The 24,128-nt window shown below is 39.8% G+C and overlaps 1 protein-coding gene across 12 annotated transcripts in view; it reads left to right on the top strand.

Moving 5' to 3' along the window:
* The window catches only part of Ldb2 (LIM domain binding 2), a 297,382-nt gene that overhangs the window by 238,024 nt on the left and 35,230 nt on the right, over positions 1 to 24,128 (top strand). For all 12 annotated transcript variants that reach the window (XM_055624196.1, XM_055624194.1, XM_055624195.1 and 9 more), the window contains exons 4-5: positions 3,276 to 3,398; positions 5,634 to 5,717. In XM_055624196.1, the coding sequence (XP_055480171.1) occupies positions 3,276 to 3,398; positions 5,634 to 5,717 (207 nt within the window). The remainder of the gene's footprint in view (positions 1 to 3,275; positions 3,399 to 5,633; positions 5,718 to 24,128) is intronic.

The raw sequence follows: 24,128 nt of genomic DNA, 5'->3' as shown, positions 1-24,128 counted from the left end.
TGGCCTAGTCTCAAGCTAGCACGTGATCCACTGAATGCCTGCCAGCCTCTTTCTTGTTGATCCTCCGGAGACCATCTGTGCTGGGGGCATTGATTAGAGTGTGTCTGCTGGGATTACATCTTTTCTGTTGCCATGCCAACTAATCAGCTGATTTTGGTTACCACAGAAACAAAATGTCAGAGCTCACAGTACGGTAACATGAATTCAGCACAACAGAAAATGTTTTCTTAATTGGGGACCCTTTTGATTTTTGGATTCCAACAGAAAGGCAGATTTGTTTTTTTTGTTTTTTTTGTTTTGTTTTTTTCTCAAGGCCAACTTGAGATAAAAGGTGCATTAACTATATTGATTAATAAGAATGTACAGATATTTTCTGAAGCGAAAAAATATTATTTCCATTTTATTAGCAATGCTCACTTTTTATATTGCCTAACAAAGGAGGCATACATTCCTCTATATATACCTCTGTTATGGTTTCTGATGGTTGCCTAGAAAACAAACCACAAAGCTTTAGGTTTCACTTATCTTCCATTATAGAAGTGGGAAGGAGGGTGTCTCACTGAGTCTTGGGATGGTGCTGTATGTATAATCATTTGGAGGAAAAAAAATCAATGACCAAAATTCCCCTCCATCTTTCATTTTTGGAAGTCATTTAATTTACTTTTAAAAAAAGAACCTGTTGTCATAGTCTGGGAAACAGTTTTAAGGATTCCCATTTTACACATAGTATATGCCTTGGATGAAGTAAAACCATTTGACTACAAAGAGAGCCCAAGACTTGTGGCACTTTCCCATTTTGTAATCTTGAGACAGTTTGTCTGCAAGAGAAGTCCCAACTATTTGCTACGTCAGAGTAAACGACAGACACAGCTGACCTTGTCCCTGCAGATGCTCCATTTGAGCAGTAAGCAGTACGTCAGAAGGACTACATGCATGCCTCCTCATCTTGAAACTTGGTTCTAGTAGAAAAAAAAAGAACCTTTATGCGCCCTGATTCTGTGGTTTACAGACAGAAAACAAACAGATTATAAGATGACCACGACCACAAGTATAATAAATAAATAACTCTGACATTTAACCAGACTAATATATTTGTTCAGCTATCTAGTAATCCTATCTATTAAAAGAAGAGAGATTATAGTGTGTAAATATGGCTTTACTCATGGCCGTCTGTGAAAGTCGCCCCCGCAGGTGACTTATATCACACTAATATCCTGAGGTGGGGGTTAGGAGTTGGTCGGTTTAGTCTTCATGATACATGTTTGAAAACCTTGGTAAATTAATTGCAGCACTCAAGATGTGTTTGGAAGAATGGACTGGGGACACTGATGACATCTCTCTTTCTGCTCACATAGCACTCATGGCTGAGATGCCAGAAACCGGACTCAGGAGGCAATCCCTGTCAAAGTTTTAGGACATGGTGCCCACATGTCTAAAATCATTCACAAGTTCTGCTAATTGGATCTGAGGCTGAGGTCTTCATCCAGATTATCAGTAATTATCTCACTATGTCCCAGAGATCTTTGATAAAATGAGGATGGCAAATGCATCTTCTTTGAGCCGAACCCAATTAAGCTCTCTATAGTAATTCTTCCACGCAAGTTTTGGATTGTGCAAAGAAACTATTTCCTTCCATCAGAGTACATGGAAAAACCCCAACCATTGCCTGTGACAGCACTTCCTAAATGGTGTGGTATATATTATTATATCTCATGAAAGTTTGAAATAAACTGTTAATCACCGTCTTCCTAGACTGTAGCTTTATAGATCCATCTTCACAAGGTTGCATAGTTGTGTTGACTAGGAAATCTTTCTCCTAGAAAGTCTGAGCCTCTGCTCAGCATATAAAAAAGGAGAAAATGGATGGCATCCAGAAGCCCAAGCTCCAGTAATTCTAAGCAAATCTCCAGAGATATTTCTTGGGATCTGCATCTCAAGCATGCACGTCATGGTGACCAAGATCCTCTTTGGTTCTGTTTGTTTTATCTGCTCGGCTATATCTTCCCACCATTCTGCTTGTGCTAGGCACACTAGCCAGAACTCTACATAAGAAGTTTCCTGAGGTGCTTTTCTCAATAATTCTTTCTAATCATGTTTATTGTCTCTGTTTTTTGATAAGGGAACTGGATGGTGTGGAGGCATATTTGATTCTTCTAAATTTCCAAACTGAGTAAGAAGTGGAGTTGGAATTTAAATCTAGTATCCTCTGTTTTCAAAGCCCCTGTGCACTATTGTACTCTTTTTCCCTAAGCTAAGACGGGTTTCTTAACTAGTTGCAACTGCTGTTTATTCTTCACTCACGTCTCATAGCTGAAACAGGACAATATGTGTTACCTTGTATTATTTTCTTACCTTTCAAAGTCATTGATAGTGAAAAGAATGGTATGGAGAATAGTATCTATGTGCTAAGAAGAATACGAATATGCAAAGTTAAAGAATGCCTTTGTCATGATTATAAGGGAAGTAAGACTGACATTCTGACATTCTTTATCATGTATGTTTTTAGGAATATGAAAGACTAGCCAACCTTTTATGTTATATAAACAAAACTTGTTTGTTATATATAACTAAACACTGTTGATTGGATTAGTATATTTTCTAAACCCTCTAGATTCCATGCACTGAGTTAAGCATTGCCCTTTGGAGTTCCTCTTTGGAAATGAAGGTGTATTTTTTGTTTGGTTTTTATTTTTTATTTTTTCGAGACAGGGTTTCTCTGCATAGCCCTGGATAATCTGGACTCCCTTTGTAGATCAGGATGGCCTGGAACTCATAGAAATCTTCCCACCTTCCCTCTCTCTTCCAAGTGCTGGGATTAAAAGCATGCACCACCATGCCCAGCTTCGCAGATGTACCCTTGGATAATGTTGTAAAAACTCACACTTGAGCATGAGTTATCTTATGGAAAACTTTATCCTAAATTAGGGCAACCAATGAAAGAATATTTGTATGGCTATGGCACCTATGGGAGGAAGATCATCAATATGAAGAAGGTGGTGAGAGAACCAAACTGTCCTACTTGCTTCTGAACTAATGACCCCAAAAGATGGGTTTTGGACCCCATGTTTCCAGATAAAACATGAGAAGCACATAAAATTTTATTGGCAATAGAGTGACTGGTACTTGTAGTGAGGAAGCAACTTGGCAGTCATCTAAACTCACAGGGACACTGCCCAGGGACCTCAAAGGACACTATATTGAGTAGTTGATGTGAGTTACAAACCACTGCTTGTATGAGCTGCATAGCAAATGAATGTGTTGTTTGTTCCTCCCAGGTATGCACAGAAGGCAGGCTGATCTTGGAGTTCACGTTTGATGACCTCATGAGAATAAAAACGTGGCACTTTACCATTAGACAGTACAGGGAGCTGGTGCCCAGAAGCATACTGGCCATGCACGTAAGTGACATGATTTCTATTGTATCTTCTGTCTTCTTATTCCCACCGCATCTTAGCAATGAAACCAGTTCTGTCTGAACAAAGTCCTGATGTTACCACACCTTTGACAATCGGTTTTAAATATTAAGTCTTCATCTCAACCATTTGAATGCACATACTCTTTTTTGCATCCTTTGTTTCCAAGTTTGTAAGACTTTTTTTATATTTTAGTGAATTCCCTTGATGAATTGTTTATATTTTCTTTAGTTGTACTAACTCACTTTTCTACCTTGGTAGATGAACCTGTTCCCTGTAATGAGAATGGGAACCAAAACAGGAACTGGGTACAGTTTCCAGTTCTGATTAGAACCATCTGACAGGAAATGAGGCTCCTGTACTCTGGTTCTGCTGATCCTTCTAATTGAGATGCTTGACTGGAATGGAGTGGAGGATGAAAAGTTGCAACAGAATCAGGCTTCACAAAATGGCCCTGCAAACTTAACGAGAATAAAATAATTACAGATACCATTTACAGAATTTACTAATCCAGGACTTTTGCTAGAAATCTAATCTTCAGCAGTCACTCAAAGACTGACTTATTACTATTCCTATTTATAAAGTAGGGAAAGAGAAGGCCCAATGTTTTTTAACTCAAATGTGGCAAAGCCAAGGTTGTAACCCACTGGATTCTGAGTGCAAAACCCTGTTGCCCAGCCTTCTGACTCCATGCTGTTTCTCTAGACCTTTGCTCTCACCTTCTCCTTTCAACATATTAACCCTGTCTCTGCCCTTTTTGGTGACCCCAGGGCTTCTGCTGTAACACACCAATTTCTGCTTCTTCTGATTGGCCATGCTTAAAGTCCTTCAGAACTTTCAAAGCCAATTTCTACCTCCTACTCTTCTGGAAGAAGTCTGGTGTGTCCATTATTTTTTCTCATAATACACTGAAAGGCCTCTTAAGGGTGTGTGTGAGAACTGCGGTCATATACTGAGAGCTCATTTGATTACATTCCTCTTTATGTGTGGCTTTGGACAACCAGTTTGATGTCTCTGGACTTCTAGTTCCTCATCTGTACAAAGGTGTGGTTTTGAAGGGTGCCTTGGAGAACTGGCTTGGGAAATAAGAGTTCATGACAGCAAAACACTTATAATGATATTTGGATCATGGTAGGCCTTCTGTGGATGTTGCTGATCCATTCTCAGCAGTAGCACCAGCAATTTTATAAAATATCCTTCCATCATTAGTTGCTGTCCAATTACAGTGTGAGCTTCTTGTTGTTAGCATGGGATAACTTAATGAATCTACATAGGGCCAGATCTTCCCATAAAGGTTCAATGTTCATAAAGACTCAATTTCCAAATTGACTAGTAACTGTTACTTGATGGTTAATTTCATCTATATTTTTATCTATGAGTAAAAGTATGAGTGATAATTATCATTGAATAAAAAGTACAGACAAGAATAAGGTCTTATCTATACCTGAGGTGGTCTCATGGGTTCAAACATGAAGCGTAATGAAGAGGACCATCTGAGTAACTCACTTTCAAATACAATGCAGAAATAATATATTTTTGTTGGGAGTCTGGCCAAATATAACATTTGGGGTAATCTCTGGTACTTTATATCCTATGATACTTTGGGAAATGGGATACCTACCCTTCTATCCCATAGGATAAAAAGTATTGAGTACATTGATTTCTAACCACAGTTTAATGGAGACGAAAGTTAAAATTGTCTTTCTCCACATATAAAAGTGGAGACTGTATGTACATATGTAATGGATTTTGGCATGTTATATTATTATATCATATATTTTTATGCTAGCTGAAGGTTTTCAAATGTATCCTGCTCCTGGTTGGTAAAAACACTACCTCTATCACAGCAGGGGAACAGGCATGGTATTAGCAAGTACTGAGGCACTGCCTTCTCTGGTTTAAATTACAGTTCTAGCAGCGTTCAGCGGTTTCCCATCTAAAGACACAGGGCCAGCTTTCCTCACAGAGAAAGCAACATTCTTTTCCTCTAGATCCAATGCACATCTGAGGCAGTTTGCTTTTTGATTCCTGCAGAATTGATCTCAAAATATCCTTGAGTGCTAGATGCAAATGTAAATTACATCATTTCCAGCAATCTGTCCCTCCGAGAAAAATCAACAGTGTCAAAAGTGCATCTCAGCAGCAACAACATAGTCTAGCACTTTCCTGAGACCACTCACAGAAACGAAATATGTCATTTCCTCCCCCTTCACTGTTTAGGCACAAGATCCTCAGGTCCTGGATCAGCTGTCCAAGAATATCACCAGGATGGGTTTAACAAATTTCACCCTCAACTACCTCAGGGTAAGACGCATTAAATGATTCTATTTGCTTATTGAACTTGAATAAGAACTTCAGTTTTTTGTGTGTATTTGTTTGTTTGTTTTTTTTAATGTGTCCTAAACCAAAAAGTTAAAATGAAGCATGAGTCACACTGGGTAACAAGGACATAATCCTAACTACTCAGGACTTTGAGGTAGGATGTTTTTAGTTCAAGTCTGTGTGGGCTATTATAGAGTAAGCTCAAGGCTGTCCTTGGGAACTTAATGAGATCCTAACTCAAATTAAAACAAAATCATAGTACAGACCTAGGGATACAGCTCAATGGTAAAGTGTTTTTCTAGTATATGGGGGACCCTGGATTCAATTCCCAGTGTTAATAATTAATTCATTAAATCAGGTATGCATAGCATAGATGTATATTCTATTCCATTCTCTTTCTTTGAGTGTGTGCACATGTGTGCGTTCACGTGTGTGTGTGTGTGTGTGTGTGTGTGTGTGTGTGTGTGTGTGTATGTGTGTGTGTGTTTAGGTACAGGAGAAGAGGAGAAGGTATGGTTTAATTAACGTAGCATCCTACCTGCACATAGGTAGGGTTGAGTTTGCACTTACAGTTGTGTGACTCTTGCAGTTAATTACTCAAAAGGGGTCAATTTCTTTCTCCATGAATGCTTTGGCAGAATTCAGTCTGTAGTTGTGTAAACTTTTTGATGGGGCATTGTTTGAGTTCACTGCGTCTGTGTGCTCATCCTGGATTCATCTCCGCCTAAGGAAATCAGTGTGTCACTTGGGGCATGTAGCCAAGGCTAGGAAGTCTTCTGGAGAAATTTAACTCAGTGCTTTAATGTAGGCATTCTAGGCCTTATAAATTCTCTATACCACATGGAATGGATTTTTCTGACTTGATATAAATTGTTTTTACTTTTAAATATTAAATGCTTTAGACAACATATCTTATAATATCTTACAATATCTATATCTATCTATATATATATAGTACTAAGTGACTCCATATTTTTTTCTAAAGAAGTTAGAGCAAGCATACCAGTTTCATATAGAATTCCAACAGCCAAGTCATTGGTGGCATATCTGGTTTCATTCACAAAACAAGCGTTGTACTCCAGAACCCTGAGAAAGTGGTTGCCACTTTGCCCCTGATACATTATCTCTTTTCTGTGCAGCAATTCGACTCGCCAGGGTTCCTTCCCAGCACAGAACTGATGCTTACGGCTTAGCTACCTACCAGTGCACTCAGGGCCTACTGGTATTGTTTTGCAGCCACTATGTTCTGTGGACAAGCCTTGCACCTGCCTAAATGAAATAGGTTTTGGCCAGGGTCACTCTTCTACAATGATGGAAGTAGTCTTCACACATTTCTAAACACTGAAAATACAAAAAAAAAAAAAAAAAAGCCAGCTCTCTGTCACTAAGGAATTCATCCCTAAGGGGTAGGACTCATAAAGAAAAGCTGATGTAGAATAGTAAATACCATGATGGAAGGTTCCAGGAAAAAAAAAAAAAAGAAAAGAAAGATACCTCAGGGAGAAAAATCATTCAGGAAAAGGCTTCATGTGAAAGGTGAGTCATGAATGGAATGGGCAAAGATGAAAACAAGGAAATTGGACGAAGGGGCAATGGGTTCCCACTATATGGAAAATAGTATTTTCCCCAGAATATGGAATACATGTAAGTCATCTGAGCACATGGCAGGCTTCATAGTCACCATTCCCAGTGAGGAGTCAGGAGGAGTGAGAGGGTCGGTCCAGTGGGTGTTGTCTGCCTTGGCGGCTAGGCTAAGTTTATTTAATGGTGGCGAAGTTCTGACAGAGTTCTGGTTCTGGGTTGAGAGAGAAGATTCTCTTCATAGCCAGGAACTTTTAAACAAAATGGACATCAGAAGAGGGAGAAAACAGGGAACAGGACAGGAGTCTATCACAGAGGACCTCTGAGACTCTATCCAAAAGGATATCAAAACAGATTCTGAGACTTACAGCAAAACTTTTGGCAGAGCACAGGGAATCTTATGAAAGAAGGGAAAGATAGAAAGACCTGGAGGGGACAGGAGCTCCACAAGAAGAGCAACAGAAACAAAAAGTCTGGGAACAGGGGTCTTTTCTAAGACTGATAACTCCATACAAGGACCATGCATGGAGGTAACCTAGAACCCCTACTCAGAGGTAGCCCATGGCAGCTCAGCCTCCAAGTGGGTTCCCTAGTAATGGGACCAAGGACTGTCTCTGACATGAACTCAGTGGCTGGCTCTTTGATCACCTCCCCGTGATGGAGAAGCAGCCTTACCAGGCCACAGAGGAAGACAATGCAGCCAGTCCTGATGAGACCTGATAGGCTAGGGTTAGATGGAAGGGGAGGAGGACCTCCCCTTCAGTGGACTTGGAAACAGACATAGGAGGAGAAGAGGGAAGGAGGGTGGGATGAGAAGGAATGAGGGAGAGAGCTACAGCAGAGATACAAAGTGGAAAAAAAATGTAATTAATATAAATAAATGAATGAATAGATAGATAGATAGATAGATAGATAGATAGATAGATAGATAGATAGATAGATAGATAGATAGATAGATAAGTAGAACCTTTTACTTCTTCTGGTCCCTGATGAGAGGTAATGCAGTGGCAAAGGATGGCTATGTGGGGTCTGTGCATAGGATCATATGAGTTATGGAAAGGTTAAGTAAATGAAGTAAGTCTCCAGCTTTACACACCAAATAGCATAACTAGAAAGCTGAACTGAGGCAGCCTGCTGGAGTATCCATTTGATTCATAGCACTACCACTTCGAAGGTAGTGATGGACATTGGTACTGATAGTAAGAGCGATGCAGCCAGGCCCTGTAGCACAGAAGCCATCAGAACGTACAGCAAATTGGTCGTTCTTTCTTCTTTCCAGGCTTCTCCACAGCATGGCTCAGCGCCCAACACAAAATTCCTGCCTTTCTCTCCCCATCTAAGTCTCCCAGGCCAGATCCTGCTCTGCCTTCAGGATGCATTCTATTACTTTCTGCTAGGCTCTCCCCTGGCATTCCTGGAGTCCTCAGTCCATGCGTCCTTGCTGGGATCTTGGCAGTTCCCATAACAAAGCATCCATTTACTTACTCGCTTATCTCTTGTTCCATGGTCTAAGTAATGTGAAGGCTTCTAAGTTCCTAAGAAATGTTACTTGAATGAATACTGAGCAGATGGTTTGTTAAAGGATAGACTTGATTTTGAATGACACACACAAACACACACACACACACACACACACACACACACACAAAAACAAACCTGTATGATTAATTGTTAAAGTCAGTGCTAGAATTTCAACATGAAAGCTTGGCAGCAGAAAAGTTGGTTGTATTGTATTAAAGAAAATAATAGGATTGTCTGGCTCTCTATAATGTGCAAAATTTCCGCTTAAAGACCGGAACTCTGAATTTCCAGTGTCAAATTTTTGTTCAATAGTATTTCTGCTTGCTCTTTATAAGTACAAAATTTAAACACTCAATAACATTTCCCACCTTTTATTATTTCGGAAATGTATTCTTTCAACTCTGAAAAAAAAAAAAGAATTTAAGTGAGTAATTATTTTGTCTATTTCCTTCCTTAGTTGCTGTGATAAATATTTTGTGTCTTAAATGTTATGCTTTACACAATGTTAAGACAATAATTATCCCGAATCTTAGCCAGGAGATACTGTACTTGCATGTTCTCTGACTTTAGACCCATCCTTATGCAGAATGTCTGCTTTCATAGATCAGGTTGCGTATAACTTCCTTTTTACGAATATGTCTATTTTAGTTTTAATTTAATTATATGTGTATGTGTCTGTGTTGGGCTATATGAAAGTGAGTGCAGGTGCCTCTGGAGGACACAGGTTTCAGATGCCCCGGAGGCTACAGTTACAGGTGGTTGTGTGGGAAACTGAACAGAGATCCTCTGCAAAAGCAGCAAGTGCTCTTAAGTGATGCGCTATCTCTCCAACCCCAACATATGGTTTCTTACTGATTTGGTGAACACTGGCATCACATTACATATTTATAATAGCTTCAGATACTCCAGTGTGGCATAGGGACACTGTTTATTTAATTATTCCTCTGACCTGGAAGGTGATGTTCTTCCCAAGTTGCTGCCATCATTAGTCTTGCTTCCGGTCTCCTTAAGACATGCTACTCTTGACTGTGTTTCCTGGTAGAGGATTTAGCTCTTCCTTACTTGTCTGTATGGTCTTGAGCATGCTGCTTAAGTTCCCTGAACCTCACTTTCCTCACCGTAAAATTAGAAGTGAGACATCTCACAAGAGTGCCATGAAGACTGGTGAATGTTCCTTCATAACAACTCCATACACAGAGGAGCCAGATAAGTACCAGTCACATTCTGTACGGTAGATCAGAGCCCAACTCCACTGCTGTGGCTGATTGTGTTGTGAGATTTATTGAGTGGCTTAACTCTCAGAGCCCTGTCCTCTGCATGTGTCAATGCTTCTGTCCATTATGAGTCACAGCATCTGTGTCACGGGTGACAGCTCCAGTGACAAAGCATGTGGAGAGTAAGTTTCAAACACTGAATTACTACTCCAGGAAGCCAAGAAAGCTCCATTGCGGTTTGTGTCCTCTTTAGATGCTGTCATGGCTTTGAATTCTCTTCTGGGATTCTGAAACCATATGGAACATCAGAGGAGGAGGAGGAATATGGAAAATTGGAGAGGTGGAGAAGGGAATGAAGAACGGATGTGGGATGAAGGAGAGAGCTGAAGACAAGTGTCATTTATTCGGCTCCTCCCATTAGGTCTGATGTAAAGTGTCTCCTATAGGCTCAGTTGGTCTCCAACTGGGGCGCTGGTTTTCAAGGTTGTGTAAGCACTGGGAGGCTTGCTGAAGGAAGTGAGTCACTTGGGGAAGGCACTGAGGTTCGTCATTCCCCACTTCTTGTTTGCACTCCGACTCCATACTGCACAGTCAATGTGACTAGTCATTTCCACTCCTGCCATGCCCCCTCCTCCTCTAGGCTGAACTATGCTCCTTCACATGGAAGCCAAAATGAACATTTAGTCAGAGCATTGAGAAAAGTAACCAGTACCGCCTTCTGAATACAGTTGTTATTGTAAATGTGCAGTCATTGTTTTGGGAGATATTCAATGTTATCTACAGGCTTTATTCTATTGTTACTTTTTAAATAAGCTTACGTGTTCAAATGAGTGATAGCAAGTGGGAGTGGACATTGACGCCTGTGAGTTTCAGAGTCATGTGGTTTTGGTTGTTTTGTTTTGATCCCGTACCTTTAATTTCCCATACAAATGAAGAATTTTGTTCCTGTTGTTGTCAAGCCTTAAAGAACACTGCTCCCTGCAAGTCATCTCCATTGACAGCAAAGGGAGTACAGCCTGATGCCTTAGAAGTATTGGACAATTAACTTTGGAAATAACCCCCAACAGGAGGACATGAAGTAGCCTCCAGGAGACTGAGCGTGGCTCAAGTCAGCACTGGAATCCTGCTGAGGTTTTTCTTGCTTCTCATTTCTATAAGACTGTGACTACTGGCTAAATATTTCCCTTGATCATATAAGCGGAGGCGGAATTTCCGCCTAAATGCCACAGCAAGCCCGAGGATAGGGCAGGTACGCCACGGAGGGACTAAGGTGGACTGGTATGCAGGCTGCCCTTTTTCTTGCTTCCTGCATTCAGACAGAGCATCAGAAAAAGCCTTCACATTCTGGGGCGGAATTTCCCACCCAGGCGAATCTCCCATGCCTTCTGCAGGGTCTGGCATATTATAGACCCCCAGAGGACTAAAGCGTGTTATTTGGAATTTGATCCATAGGTCATGGCAGGCTTGCAGCTATTTGTTATGGAGTTAGGCTATGTCCAGAAAATGAGAACTTTAAAACTACCATAACAACTTGGCATTTCTGATAGAAACAAATGTGTGACCCTGGCACTCATCCTATTGATTGAATTATACATCCATTCAAGGGTTATCATACTTATATGATGAGTGGCTGTTGGTCAAAGGCTAGAAAATGGCGTGCCATAGGAGACTGGCAAGCACTGGCATAACATGCATGGGCTGAATTAGGTTCAGAGCTTCACTCTGACTTCCTCAAGGACTGTCTGTGATTCTGCTAATTACTGAGGAACCTCTATAGGCCCCCTAACAAACCCGGAAATTGATATCATTCCCATTTTAAAGTTACAAATTCAACAGAACAAACAGGGCCATAGCACCTTCTAGAATTTAGAGCTACAAGGCTCTGCTCCACTCTTCTGTAAGTAAAGAGACTCAGACCCCAGAGCCAACCCTGGACAAAGAGTTTGAAAGCCTGATGACCTAGCCCCAAGCCTGACTGATCTCTTCCCTCTCCCTCCTCCTCCTCCTCTTTTTCTTCCTCCTCCTCTTTCTCCTCTTTCCTCTCTTCTTTCTCCTCCTTCACTCCCTTCTCTCCCTGCCTCTTTATTCGTCTCACCCTCTCCTCCCTTTCTATACCTCCTTCCTTCTTTTCCTTTTCCTCTTTCCCTCCCCACTTCTCCTACTACCCCTGATGCTTCCCCCTCCCTACCCCTTCTGCTCTTCAGAAATAAAGCCCCATCGGAGAGAAGGAAGATGAGACTCTTCAGAGACATGGGAATGCTTCACACAGAGAATGATTAAAACCTGGAACACCCAAAGGGCACTTTTAATTGCATTTAGAGATAGAAAAGTAGTACATATGATGACACGGCAAGGAAGTACATGCAATTAACTCTGAGGGTGAAGTAATCATAACTTACATACATCATAGCATCCAGCAAGCAATGATCTTCAAAGTCAGGCTGGAGGGAACAGCCATTAAAGCACCTTATATATAAGTACATACCAGACATAAACAATATAACAATAGATGCCCTAAATTATGACATTTATCCAATCAGTGAAACAAACCAGCATGTTAGCTGAATAATCTTAACTGAAAACAATTTCAGAGCCATTTGTGATTGGCCTTAAAAGTACAAATGGAGCTTGGATTAAAGAAAGCAATTTCCCAGCCTCAGACACAGAAAAAGAGGAGAAAATTGTTGTTAAACAAGACTCTGGAAATCAAGGCACATGGCAAGGTGGGGAATTGCCAGTTAGTCTAAGGAGAGGTCGGGGGTTGTAACATTAAGTGCATGATGGCGCCCTGAGTTGACTCTTTCATAAAATACCCTTATCTGAGGAAAGGGGAAATGTGTACAAAGAAAATAGGAGAGGAAGCAGACAAAAGGGAAAGAGTTTGAGCTGTTTAAATTAAAGCTGAGGAAAGAAACAGGGAGAAACCAGGAGAGGAGCCTCGGCTCACAGGTTACTCAGGCTCAAGGTCTCTCTCTCTCTCTCTGTGCTTAACTTCAGGATACATTTCCATTTTCTGGGTACCATCTTCCTGTCCCCCTGGCACTCCAACTCTTCCAAAAACATAACTGTTAGGATTCAGTAGCCATGTCCTCTACTGGTAGTAGAGTTGTCAGGACAGCAAGTTAATAAGTCATGTGTGAAAGAAACACAAGTAAGGCTAAAACCTCTGCTCTTTATCTGGGTAGTATGTTTGGGAATGGCTGTGAATTTAGTGTTAAAAAGAAAGTAAAATTTGGAATGATCCACAACTCAACAGTGAAGAAGAAGGTTGTGCTACAGACTAGTGTCAATGTGCCGAGCCCTCATGTCAAAAAGAGACAGGCATAGTTTGCTTTATTCATTAGCCTTGGGGTGGGGGCTAATCTCTGTGGTACCCTTTAAAGGAGAAAATAAGTTCTGAACAGGACTTGGCGCTCAGCTCGAGTCATGTGGACAATTAACTACAAGCTGCATTGGAATCCCATGTTAACTACCATTCCATCACGCTATCAGACAGCAAACATCTTACTCTGAGCACTGCTGGACTGAAGGCTTGGGTGAGCCCAGTGGTTTCCTCTAATACACTCAGCGTTTTATTTTGCTAGCTGTCAGTACATTCAATGGAGGACACTAAAAACTGCCCAGAGAGCAAAGCACGATGAGGTCAGAAACAGGATTTAATTCATCCCAACATGCCTCAAATCCCTGTTTATCTCTGACTTCCCATGATCCCAGCTTTGAGGTCCTCTGTCATCATTCAGACAGTTGAGCCTGACTGTTGAGCCTACTAGGGCCTGGACAGGTGTTCTTTAAAAAAAAAGAATCTAAATCAAATTATTCCTGAGGGAGACCTTAAAACCATCTCCCGAAAGCCTTCTGGTGATACCATATTGCACACACACACACACACACACACACACACACACACACACACAATTAGAGGAGCTGGCAAGGCCAAAAGGATTCTAACCTCTCACACTTTACTTACTGAAATCTGCAGTGCTCCCAAACTCACATTCTGCTACTCTCTCAATTTTCTTTTGAAGCTGAAATATCCCACACATGTTCACGTGAGGTCCGTAGCTGCAGTGCTGTTCTGGAAGACTGTGAAGTCTTTGGGAGGTAAAGCCTTGCCAGAAGAACTAGGTCACTAGAGCAAGCCTTAAAGTTTTACGTCCTGGGCCCATGTCTTGTGCATCCTCTGCTTTCTGACTGTAGATGTGTGGCCAGCTACCTCATGCCCCTATGCCAAGCCTTCCTCTGCAGTGCATACTATGTCTCTTCATAAACTGTGAGGCAAAATAGACCCTTCCTCCCTGAAGTTGCATCTGTTCAGGCATTTGGGCGCAGCGATGAGAAAAGTAAACAATACAACTTTATGCCAAGCTCCTTCTCAAGGCAGGCCCTCTGTGCTCTAGCTGCCTGCTTCGCTAGCAGAACCTTGGACGTGTCTGTCTCTCTGCGTTTCCCAATAATCTCTTACTCCAAAGCAGGTTGACCAGGTTGAATGACAGTTGAAGAAACTAAAGATAAAGAAAGGAAGCCAAGCAGGCCTGAATGGCAACAATGAGTAGGTGCCAGAATGAGGCTTGGCCCTGCATCTTGCTGCCACCCTATAACCAGCATCCAGTTTGCCACTGTAAATGGTTCATGAATAGGGATGTTAAAGCCAGCTCTCCAGACTTCAACTGCACAAACCCAACAGAGGCAGATTTTAGCCTGAGGTTTTAATAAAGTGTTATTTCCTTTTTCTCCCAACTTTGCCTTTGGATTCTTCCTGTGTCTTACCTATAAAAATCAGAGAAATTTCTGTCTTATATACAGAAATCTGAGACCAACTCCCATATTGCTGAACAATCTTGTGATGAGCGAAAAGTACAGATAGAAAAATAAAAGTCCTCCCAAGGTTGATAAGCAGAATTTACAAACATGCAAAATGGCAGAGACTAGGTCACACTTCTGAGCTTCACGCCTTTGGGCATCTCTTGGTGACCTGAAAAGTTGGGAAGTAAAATATTTGCTTTGGAGACAATGTTGATCAGCAGCCGGACATGGGCAGTGGTCATTTTCCTCAACACTAACTATGCTGTGTCTATTAGCTCTGACTTGTGAAGAAAAACAGAAATGCTTCCTATTCTGTAAAGTGGCAAGGAAGAGGATGGATGCCATCAACCTCCCAAGGCTACAGAATAAACAACGGAACACACACAAACATGCTCAGAAAGCCTGTGATCCTCCAGCATCAAGCCTCTCTCCCTCACTGCCTCAACTCTGTTGCCCAAACTGTTGCTGTCTTACCACAAATCAGTGAGCTTTGAACAAAAGTCCAAGCAAATCCACAGCTATTCCATTCAAGCTGCTCACTATTCAAAACATGTGACCCATGTTGATTCATGCAGGTCGGCATCCCCATTATCCCAACTCGCTCTCTGAGTCCTCGCTCTCTCCACATCCACAGACTATGTAGCTTGAGGTGACAGGAAACAATCAAAGTGACAGCCAGCACGGTCGTCACTATCACTTTTTAAACTAATGTGCACAGACGAAAATAATATTGAACTGAATTGATGAAATTGCTATTTTTACAGGTCAAAAGCATTAACTATTGGTTGTTTCATTTGGTTTACACTAATATTTCGGGGAGAAGTATAGCAGCCAGATAGAAAAACACCAGGCTTCATGAATTCCCACTGCCCATCACTGTCACCCAACTCCTATTCGATGTCACAGGGGGAAATGTAACAGCCATTTACCAAATGACAACTCTGTGCCAAGTGTTGCCAGTCATATAACTGTCTCCTTATGATTAAAACAAAACAAAAACAAAGACGTAATGATGCATATTTTAGCAGCTCATTTCTTTATATAGAACATTTAAAATATACCAAAGCCCCTATGCTCCTTACCTATTCCTTCTCTAGAGACAACCACAAGTGTCTTGTGTGTATGAATGTGTGTTTCTCCCTTTAGGCATAATCTGTGTGTCTTCCATCATGTAATGCTTTAAGTATGCACACACACTTAAAAACACACACAAACTCATCCACAGTGGGACAGACTACGCCTGCAGTGCCGTGCTATTTTTACATCCTGGGAAAGGATGTTACTCCGGCACTGTATAATAATGTGTGATATTCCTATTCGACTGATGGACACTCAGTTTTTTAATCACTTTCGATTGTTAACAATGATGTACAAATAGCCTTTAATATTAGATTTTTGCACATGGACAAAGCACTAAATTTGTTGGAGAAAATCCAGGGAGTTGGTTTGCCAAATAGAAAGAAGTTTTTACATTGTAATTTTTGGTAGATGTTGTCAAGTTCTTCAGTATACTTTCTACTCTGCCAGTGGCATATGAAAATGCTTATTTGGGCCCTGGGGGTGGCTCGGCAGGTAATGGCTCCTGCCATTGGTAACCCAAATTTGATCCCTACAACCCACACAAAAGTAGGAGAGAACCAACTCCACATAAGTTGTCTTCTGAGCTCCACATGTGTACCTTGTCATGTATGTCCTACACATGTCAGAATACACAGAATACATACACGTGAAATAAGTTTTAAAAAATGTAATTACAAATTTTCCACACTCTTCAAGAGTTACTGACTTTTTTTTAACAAAGTCTAATATTGTAGATAATCTCATTTTCCTTTTAATACTCATTTCTCTTACTACAACAGAAATTAACCACCTTCTAATATGCTTAATTTGTGGGGTTGCAGAATAGCACGGCATTAAGGGTATGTACTCTTTCAAGGGATCTCAGTTCAGTTCTCAGCATCCACATCAGGTAGTTCAAGTCCTCTGTAACTCGAGTTCCAGAGGACCCAACAGCTTCTCCCGGTCTCCGTTAACAATCCCACTTGTGTACCACATTCATATTCACAGGCACACACATACACATAAAAACCTCTCAAAACTGAACCATTTCTATTTTCTTTCATGTGAATTCATGTGTCCATGAGCCATTTTTCTATTGAGATCCTGTTCTTTCTCATATATGTATATGAGAAGCATTTGCTCTATCCCTGGACTATACCTTCTGGTTCCATTATACATGTACATATACATAGGGGTTATGTCTTACATAAGTGACGTTGTAATATAATAATTAGTACAAATTTAAAGTTTTACAGTTCCATTTGCTTTATACATTGAAGTAAATGCACACACTCTACATATGCTACCATATGCTATTATATATAATATTGTTTATTATGTATGTGTGAAACAGCATTTCCCCACGTCTTCTGTTGTAAGTAGCAATAGTCCTCTTTGAGGTAATGATAAAACCGACTGTCATTTTGTGTGTTCTAAGACCTCTTTCTAAACTGAGGAACTGTTTTTGTTGTTGTTTGTCTGTTTTTTGATTGGTCGAGTTTTTGTTGTTTTGTTTTGTTTTATGCTAGTAATCAGTCTTCCAGGAATGGGAAGGATTAGGAAGTGTAAAAAATCTCTTTAGCTCCCTCAGTTATCCACACAGAGCTTATTGTTCTCGTGGATTTGAAATGTTGCTTTTAGCATATTCTAAATCACACTGAGCATTTTTAGTCCATTTCCGAACTTCAGTATCTAATGTGTTAGTTTGGCTTTCCGTTCTTAATTTGACACTGCATTTCTAAGAGTATTGTCACTTTATCATGTTTTGTATCTAGTAGCCTGTAATTTTATCCTTTTTTTTAGAATTCTTAAGAAATGTTTCTTTTTCATCTCAACTAGAATTTTCAAAATATTTTAATGATGTTTTGTTTTAAGTTGACCTGCTTGGGCATTTCAGCTAAATTATTATATCATTGACAAGTGATGATTTTTTTTTTATCTTTTCCATTTTTGTTTTTTTTTTTCTCTGTCTTTGGTCTAGTTATATTGGCTAACACCATTAAAAAGAGCTAAATGACAGCCAGTGTAATTAACATACTCACTCAGTGTCTGGCTTTAATGGGAATGCTCTGGGCTTTTCATTAGCAGGACGTGCTATGATGTGAGATAGACACATTTCTCATATTCAGGTAATTTCTTGCTTTACTCTACTAAGAGCTATTTAAAAGTTTTTTAATAGCATTAAATTCTATCAGATGTATTTCTAATATCTAAGGAGATGTCATTTTTCTGTTATTACTAATAATTATAATAGCAAGCAATGCTTATTTGATAGATTTTCATTTCTTTGTATCCATCAACTCATTTAGTCATTGTCTAACCTTGAATTATCTATTATTACCATGATTACTGCACCTTAAGACACTTTTTTTCATGTAAGTTAAAAAACTTGGACAAGATCATACAACATGGGCTATTTTCCTACTATTAAACACAAGCCAACATTTTATCTTGCTTTCTTAATAAATCCACATTCCATTCTGCAGCAAATCTTGCTTGTTCAGTGTGTATCTGCCTGTTAACTGAACACATTTACTATTAAATAATGCTAGTATTTACCATTTCCTTATCAGTGTTCAAAGGAAAATTTTAAAGTCATTTTCATATTTCTTTTCTTGTATTGATGTATTCTTGTTCTTAAATATTCATGGTATTCTTATGAATATTCATGACGAACATTTTAGAAACATTTCTTCCATTTTCCAGAAAAACTTGAAAGCCATTGAAGCTATGCACTTTGAAGAGGATTTGTGACTCCCTTTCATATTATATATATCTAATCCTCTGAAACTGTCTGATCCTGGGACTTTTGAAGGGAAGAATGGTAAATTCTTTTTCAGGCTATGCTTTCAATATACTTTAACGTGAATAGGAATTTTCTACTCAAAATAAATAAAATTCTTAATGTTAAAAAGTGTATCATGAGGACTGGAGAGATTGCTCAGTGGTTAAGAGCACTATTTGCTCTTCCAGAGGTCCTGAGTTCAATTCCCAGCAACCACATGGTGGCTCACAACCATCTATAATGTGATCTCATGCTCTTTTCCGGCATGCAAGTGTATAGAGCACCCATACACATAAAATAAATAAATATTTTAAAAAATGTGTATCATGCCATTCGCAGTGGAACACTCAGGGGGGCAAAGGCAGGCAGATCTCTGTGAGTTTGAGGCCAGCCTGCTCTACACAGCAAGCCCAGGACAGCCAAGGCTCCACAGAGAAACCCTGTCTTGGAGGGAAAAATGTGTGTCATAAGCAATAGAAAGCTTTGGAGGGATGACCACTCATTAAGATGCATCTGACATATTTGGAGAAAGAAAAGCTAATTTACTCTGGTGATGAAATTTGCAAGGACTGTGAAAGAGGAGGAGATGTGAACCCTGTCCCTGGTATTTCCTGCTTGTAGAGCAGATTGGATTTTGGAGGCCTTCGCTAAGTGAGGATAAAAAAGAAATTTAATTCATGGGTGTAGGGGGTAATGGAATACATGGTATAACAGGGGACATGGTTCTTCTGTTTATTATTTAACTTGTTGGATTTGAGGATATTTGTGACATCCATAGTTCTTTATCAAAGGTGATCCAATAAAGGCTTGTGAACCATTTGAACATCTGGCAATTAAAACCATGGAGATCACTATGGAATCAAGACCGGGAAATAAGTAAGGGGTTGTTGAGTATTGGCTCAGGCACATCACCAGAGTGGCTTCAGGGTGGCATCACTATTCTAATTTTCTCCCTATTGAGAATCCCTGGAGCCAGGGTTATGTGGCTCTAATCTAGGGATCCTTAAACACTAGGGATCCTAGCCACTAAAATGGCAGCCCACTTTGGGTCTCCAAGGGCTCCATAACATCTCTGCTAAAAGAGATATTTGGTATCCAGATATCTGGGTAGATGGGTTAAGATGGTTTTAATAGTGCTATGGTTTGTAATTTGTACCATAAAACCTAATAGACTTCTCAATCATAATGTTTATATTTTTAGCACAAAAGAAAAAATTCTAAGGTCTGGAGACAGCTAGAGACCAGTACCTGGAGTCCTGATGGAGGGTGGTCAGCTGATGAAAACATTGCAATTGTAGTAAGGTATTGTCACAGGTTTAACATAGTGTCCTATAATGATTTCTGGGTATGATAATACTAGTGAACAGAATGGCTGGTGGAAAACCTAGTTAGTACAGATCATTTTAGTTTTCCTATAGAATTCCACAAAACTCTAGAATACATCTTTGCCAAATGTTAAGTGCCAGTAATATCCTTAGAAAACTTTTCTTCTTAAAAAGGTTGGGTTGATTCACTTCACCATGTAAGTTGGTACAAGAGTGACTCCCTTAAATAAAAGTAGTGGTAATTGCGTCTCCCCATTGTTGTGTTTACATGTAGCTGATTCAACTTTTAACTACAAATGTTGAGTTAGGTTTTCTCTTATTAGAAGTCTTTCACCCTTCTCAAAACCATTATTTCCTTGTTAATTTTCCAGTGGCTTTAGGCAATTTCTTGCTGTGGCAATGGCTATGTGAATAAACAATCTTTATTTTTCATGGGGTTATGAGGAGATAAGATGCTTTTGATGTACTTTAAGAGCTGATTATGAGATGAAGCCCAAGTAATAGTCATTAACTTTGGTAATACACAAAACAATCTTGTCATGATCCCCCACCAGCCAGTGCGTGGGCGTTGTAAAAACAAAGGTCTGTTGCCTGAGTTCAACAGGCTTAGAAGTAATGTAGTGAGGTGAATAACTAAACGCTTACTGTGTGGTAAGCATTCATTCATTCATTCATTCATTCATTCATTCATTCATTCTCATTATCAGCACTCAAATACTGTAGACTGAAAACCAGGTACGGTGCTAAATGCTAGATGTACAGTGAAGGATGAGAAAAATCATGTTCCTGCTCTCATGTATTTGTGGCCAGATAGAGAGAGGTGTCATGTAATCTCACCAAAATGTGTATGTGAGTTCAGGCTCAGAAAAGAAACAGTTCTGTGAGCATAAGAAATGAAAACTAGCCTTCAGTAAAGGAGAGATCTCAGAAGGCATCCACAGAAAGATGCTACCATAACCTGAGATCCTAGGTTTAATTGGGTAGTTTTTTTTGTTTGTTTTGTTTTGTTTTTTGCTTTTGGTTCTTGAGATAGGGTTTCTCTGTATAACCCTGGCCAGCTGTCCTGGAGCTCACTCTGTAGACCAAGTTGCCTTTGAACTCATAGAGATCCACCTGCCTCCATCTCCCAACTGCTAGGAATAAAGGCTTGCACCACCACTGCCCAGCAGAAAGAGAATATGCAAAGAATGTGCAAAGACCCAGAAATACAAAACAATGCCTTATATGCTAAAGGCATGAACTAGTTTATTGAGTGTATATGAGCATGTGTTTGCATGTGTGCATATATATATGCAATGGACTTAAGGTACAAAATCTTAGAAGACACATTTATAAATTCCAGTTGAGCATTGACGAGCCAGCTATACCTACTATTTCTGTGCTACAGAATTCCTCATCACTTAGGAATGTTAGCAGATGACACGCCATACATGGCCTTTATTTTTGCCACTTGAAGAAATGTTTCTCTTAACTTTGCTGAAAATCAGAATCATGAGGTAGATATGTGAGAGGTGAAATGATCAGACCACACTCAACCCGGTGAAATCAGAATCTCTATGGGGCCAGACCTAAGTGTTGTGTTGTGTTGCTGTTGTTTTGTTGGTTTTGTTGTGTTGTTTTTTTTTTTTTTTCATTTCCAGGTAACACATAATAAATTGATCAGACAGTATGGAGATTGTCCATATTTACACACCTAAACATCTCCTAAATAGTATCTGTTTGTCACAGTCAGTGAAGCCACAGTGACACATCATACTCATTCTAGACCCTGGTTTACAATAGCATTCACTCTTGATTGAGTATTTTCAATAAGCCTTGGTCAGTGTACGATGGTCTGAATCCACTGTTACAGTAGGATGTGGAGCACTTTCACCACCTGAAACATCTTCAGCTCCCCCCATACGTCCTTCATTCCTCACAGTTCCTGACTGGAGGGAAGAAGGTTACTCCTAATTAGTTGAGAAGTTGAATACAAAAAAAATGAGATAAAGCTTAGTTTTTTAGTTGGTTAGTTTTAGAATACATTTTTTTTCAGTAAGATTATGATTGAGAACATTAAAAGCTGGAAAACTCTCAATGAGTTAAAAATTCAAAGAAGTTGGAATACTAGACCATGCTGTCCTAGTTAAGTCTAATTGACTACTTGGCACATCCCAGAGCAACTTGAGAGGAAAACATGATTGAGGAACTGCCTAGATCACATTGGCTATGTGCATGTCTATCCAGGATGCACTTAGCCAATTATTATTAATTGGTGTAGGTAGTACCATTCTGGGCAGGCAGTCGTGGGCTATATAAAATAGCCAACTATGTATGGGGCTGAGAGTGAACCAGCAAACAGTATTTCTCCACGGTTTGTGCCTTAAGTTCCTGCTTGAGTTTCTATTCTGACTTCTGTGAGAGATGGACTTTGACCTGGAAGTAGAAGCCAGAAAGAAAAATAAAAAAGAAAAGAAAGAAAAATCTTTCCTCCTGTACTTGCTTTCAGTCCAAATGTTTTATCACGGCAACAACAACAACAACAACAAAATAAAACTAGAGCAATGGCATTCTTAATGCTCTGAGCACAGTCCTAGGAAACCATCATCTCAAATGCATTGATTAACCCATCAGCATATCCCACGAGTATTCACATTTACCAAACCCTGCTACTCACCAAGCACAAATAATAGCAAACATTCTCCATCACTAGCTACAGGAACTGGGGCAGATAAAACTATAATGTAACCTCAGTGAACAATGGCCAACTCAAATGGAAGATTTCTGTTTCAGCGATCTAACCTAGCGACCAGAAAGACAGTCTATAAACAGTAAGGGCTTGCTTCCACATGTATGCTAAATGAAAGTGGCTGGCTCTTTGATCACCTCCCTCTGAGGGGGAAGCAGCCTTAACAGGCCACAGAGAAAGACAATGCAGCCAGTCCTGATGAGACCTGATAGGCTAGGGTCAGAGGGAAGAGGAGGAGGACCTCCCCTATCAGTGGACTTGGGGAGGGGAATACATGGGAGGAGATGAGGGAGGGTGGGATTTGGAAGGGATGAGGGTGGGGACTACAGCTGGGATACAAAGTGAATCAAATATAATTAATAAAAAATAAATAAGTTTTTAAAAAAGGAATAAATGAATGAGTGAGTGAGTGAGCGAACAAAACACATGTGACTTAAAAAATAATAACAGAAATATTTAGGTAGGTTCCCTAGTATACCTGAGATTTTTAGAGCTATTATAAAAATCTGGCGCTATTATAAAAACTCTTCATTCTTTTTGCCACTTTCTTTTTTTCATTATTTTATAAATCCTGTGTTTTAACCCTTTCATTCAATCAGGAGTAGAAGCATGGACAAAATGATGTGCAATCTGCAGTGTCATTTCCTGCAGGCTTGTGCCCATTTATACTCCAGAAGTTCAGAGGAATTCCCATCTCACCGTTCTTATCAGTATTTGGGGTTGGATTTTTTTTTAATTACTCTTAGTAATATCAGAATCATTTTATTATTGTTTTCCTTCATACTACAGTGTTTCCTTCTCCTTTAATGCCCTCATATGACTTACCAATGTAACAAAGGTAAAATCTCTTAGAAAATAGAATCATGACTAGAATTATGAAACAGATCTTGTTTCCCCTTGGGAGTTCATTTGCTCGTTTATTCAAAAAACAGTACCAAATTAGGTGCTGGAGATAAAGAGATGAATAAGATATGTTCGTTACTCTCTAAGAACTCATGGTATTGAGGAGAAGCATGACATTCAGAATAATTAAGAGAGAATAATGGCTTTACTGGTGATTGGTTGGTGGTAGAGGGGGAAACTACAGAGGGAAGTTAATTCTATAAAGTAGATTTCTTTAGAGAGGACTATCCCAACAGGATTCAAGATAAGTGAGGAAAATTCAGCAAAAATGGATACCGTTTCTTAAAAGACCCACTATTGTCCAATACAGGTGAAGAGGGTAAAATTTGGGGACTTTATCTAACTTGCTTAGAAAAGCCACTGAGACCAGAAAGGGTTTGAACTGAAGACTTCTCTCCAAAACTGGCACATACATGTGGAAGGCTACCTCCATTATCCAAAAAACCTTGAGTGTCAGCTAGAATAAAATATGTT

The sequence above is a fragment of the Psammomys obesus genome, unplaced genomic scaffold (genome assembly GCF_907164565.1).
Source record: "Psammomys obesus unplaced genomic scaffold, mPsaObe1.curated_primary_1811, whole genome shotgun sequence".
Lineage (NCBI taxonomy): Eukaryota > Metazoa > Chordata > Mammalia > Rodentia > Muridae > Psammomys > Psammomys obesus.
This window is presented reverse-complemented; position numbering and strand designations above follow the sequence as displayed.